General features: G+C 38.2%; 1 protein-coding gene across 1 annotated transcript; it reads left to right on the top strand.

Annotated features, from left to right (window-relative positions):
* Positions 1–398: 398 nt before the first annotated feature.
* On the top strand, positions 399–927 carry LOC143022057 (uncharacterized). Its single transcript, XM_076179995.1, has 2 exons — positions 399–715; positions 869–927. The coding sequence occupies exon 1, from the start codon at positions 411–413 to the stop codon at positions 711–713; it is 303 nt and encodes a 100-aa protein (XP_076036110.1). The 5' UTR covers positions 399–410; the 3' UTR covers positions 714–715; positions 869–927.
* Positions 928–3,358: the final 2,431 nt, after the last annotated feature.

Genomic DNA, 3,358 nt, shown 5'->3' with positions numbered 1-3,358 from the left:
ACATGACTCTTGTTGGCACAGTGCGCGCCAACAAGAAGGAGATACCGAAGGAGATGAAGGAGAAAGGTACAAGAAAGCGGGGATCAAGTGCCTTCCTGTACACAAAGGAAATGACTCTGGTGTCATATGTGTCTGATACATCCAAAACAACAAAGAAACTAGTATTGCTCCTGTCATCTCAGCACTCTCAGCCCAACATTGGCACTAAAGGAAAGCCGGAGATTATTGACTTCTACAATTCAACGAAAGGAGGAGTTGATACTTTTGATCAAATGTGTTCCCTGAGTTCCTGTTCGCGCAAAACAAGACGCTGGCCACTCTGTATCTTCTATGGAATGCTGAATGCTGCCAATGTGAACTCTTACATTATATACAAGGAGAATATAGAAAGAGGGGGCAACAGAAAAATCATGTCACGCAAGAAGTTCATGCTGCAGGTCGGGAAGGCACTAATCACTCCATGGGCCACGTCACGGCTGCTTTTACCCTTGCCTCGATCCCTGCAGTCCTTGATCACCACTGTCTGCAATGTACCCTCACCAGGCAGTGCTGCAGGATCACCAGGGACATCTTTCTCAGACAGCAGTGGTGCATTGGTGCGCTGTTGTGAGTGCCCGGTCAAGTCGGACAGGAAGACGCGTCACAGGTGCAACAAGTGCGTCAGGCCCATGTGTCCTCGCCATCTGTATCCTGTCTGTGGTGACTGTATCTGAGTGTATGTATAGTACTGTATGTGTTTCAGTGATGTACTTTGAGTCATTTGAAGCATAATTTGCCATACTGTAAGTGTTGAAAGAATAAATAATAAAAAAAAAATTATTTGGTACTTACTGAAAAATTTACCCTTTTTTGTCCGTCTCCCATACAGATTGTAGACAAGCTAGAGGGATGGGACTCAGCCAGAGCGTAGTCCCATGACCCAAAAACACTACTACACCAGAAAAAAACAATCTGGCCAGTATGATTTTTTTTGTCAAATTAATTATTAAGTTCCACCAAAAAAAAGTATCTTTTTTAGTTTGTTTTTGAAATTAAAAAAAATATATATAATTTAAAGGATAATATCATTTATATTATGCTCAATAATAGAGTACAAGATGTATTTTCTTTGTATGTTTTTCAAATAAAATAATTACCAGGATAAGTATCTTATTTCAATTATTTAATTATCGGGAGAAATTCTCCCGGGGTTACCTTTCACGTTTCTGAAATCGAGGGTTACCATTCTAGGGTTAAATGAGAGTACTGAGGTGAAATCATCAAATTTCAATAATCTGTTCAGTATAATTATCCCATTATGTCCCACTGTCCTCATTTGAGGACACCGGGTATATTATTGTTATATTAATAAATAAGCGAATAGAATAACTCAAAGATACATAGAATACAAACTATAATGTTCTTTCAACAACCTCATGTTAAAACTATGTTTCACTGATGTATACAAAAGCATTTAGTTGGGGTCCAATTTCAGGGATAAATTGAGCCACAAATAAGCCAACATTTCATCTTCAATACAGAGTACTACTCCATCGACACCGATATTATAGGTGTTGTCACATGTTTCTAAGACGCTGATTTACCATGTACATTATATACCAGGTAATTATTATTAGTATCTAACAAGCCATTAATGTTATAAAATGCCTGTCCTCAAATGAGGACACTGGGACAATATAATAGAAACATACGCTACTACAGGTCACAACAGGACAACGATAAAAAGAACCTGCGACTCCCTCTGATTATTCATGTTACAACATGCCATGGATGATGGTGCCTGCTACACCCACTAATACGTCATTTGTGCTCGGGTCGTCGTAAGCAACACATCTGACTGAATACTGCTTCAAAGGTTGGTGCATTATAATAGTGCAACCATTTAGTTATAGTAGTTATATAGATACTTTATAATAGTAGCGTCAATGTGCGAGGGATCTGTTTCCCCTCACATGGCCAATACAGGCCAAAATTTAAGAAAAAAAAATAGAATAATTTTTTTTTTATTATGATTATTCTCTTTTATGAACTTATGTATATTATTCTGTTTAATCGCAGATGGCGAAGAGACAACGTTCTGCACTCACAGTTGAGAGAGCCCTTGAATTATTGTTAGATGAGGATGAAGAGGAAGATACAGCTGAAAGAAATGATGTGATTATTGTGCCACCGGATGTAGATGAACTGACTGACGAGGAGGATATAGCTGAAGATGAAATGGGTGAGATTTCTGTTCAATATGTGCCTGGTACCTTAGAAGTTCATGTGGATAGAGTGCCGATAGAAGAACATGCTGAAAATAAAGCTAAAGCCGCTACATCATAAAAAAAAACGCAAATTTTTTGACTCTGAACACGTATGGAAACACAAAACTCCTGAATACAGGAAGGTCAAAGGGTGTTCCGAACATCACAGGGATTGTTTGCAGAAAATGAAAGATAATCTAGATACTTTATCACCTCTGGAACTGTTTGAGAAACTTATGACTCCCGGCATCTATGAGCACATTGTCAAAGAAACAGTTCGCTATGTAAGTTCATGTAAAAATATGTGTGATGTTACATTCAGTGTTGATGAGTTGAAAACATTCATTGGAATATTACTATTTTCTGGGTATCACGAAGTTCCTTCTGAGAGAGATTACTGGTCAAGTGAGGAAGATCTCGGGGTCCCAATCATTCAAAGGGCAATGTCAAGAAATCGTTAGCAGCTTGTGAAAAGTCTTATACATTTTTGCAATAATGAAGATGCCAAGGACAATACACATGACAAAGGGTTCAAAATTAGGTCTCTATTGTCACTAGCCAAAGAGTCATTTCAGCAGTTTGGCATATTTGAGGAATTCATATCTGTAGATGAAATGATGGTGAAGTACTATGGACGTAATTCATTGAAGCAGTTTATGAGAGGTAAACCCATCAGATTTGGGTACAAATTCTGGGCTGTATGTGGAGCCTCAGGTTACTGCTATAATTTTGACTTGTATTGTGGCAAGAGTTCTAGGAATGTTGATAATGATGGCCTGCTACTCGGAACAAAGGTTGTTTTGAGAATGTTAGAGGCAGTGAAAGTACCAAATTCTCATTCTGTTTTCTTTGACAATTTTTTCACTGGGTATGATTTGTTAGTTCGTCTTAGGAATCTCGGTTATCAGGCCACAGGCACAGTCAGGGAAAGCAGATTGAGCAAATGTCCTTTACGGCCAACAAATATCATGAAAAAAGAGAAACGAGGCACCTATGATTATATGTTTGACACAAATGAAGTAATTCTTTTTGTCAGGTGGTCTGATAACAAGTGTGTGTGTGTTGGAACAAATTATGATACCATTGAACCTGTCAAAAAAGTTAAGAGATGG

Source organism: Oratosquilla oratoria, chromosome 43 (genome assembly GCF_046742065.1).
Source record: "Oratosquilla oratoria isolate Oo_2021 chromosome 43, ASM4674206v1, whole genome shotgun sequence".
NCBI lineage: Eukaryota > Metazoa > Arthropoda > Malacostraca > Stomatopoda > Squillidae > Oratosquilla > Oratosquilla oratoria.
The sequence above is the reverse complement of the archived record's forward strand: the minus strand, read 5'-3'. Positions and strand labels throughout refer to the sequence as shown.

Excerpts from the sequence above, each read along its gene's own strand:
- LOC143022057 (XM_076179995.1), top strand. The coding sequence starts at position 411 with ATGTCACGCAAGAAGTTCATGCTGCAGGTCGGGAAGGCACTAATCACT.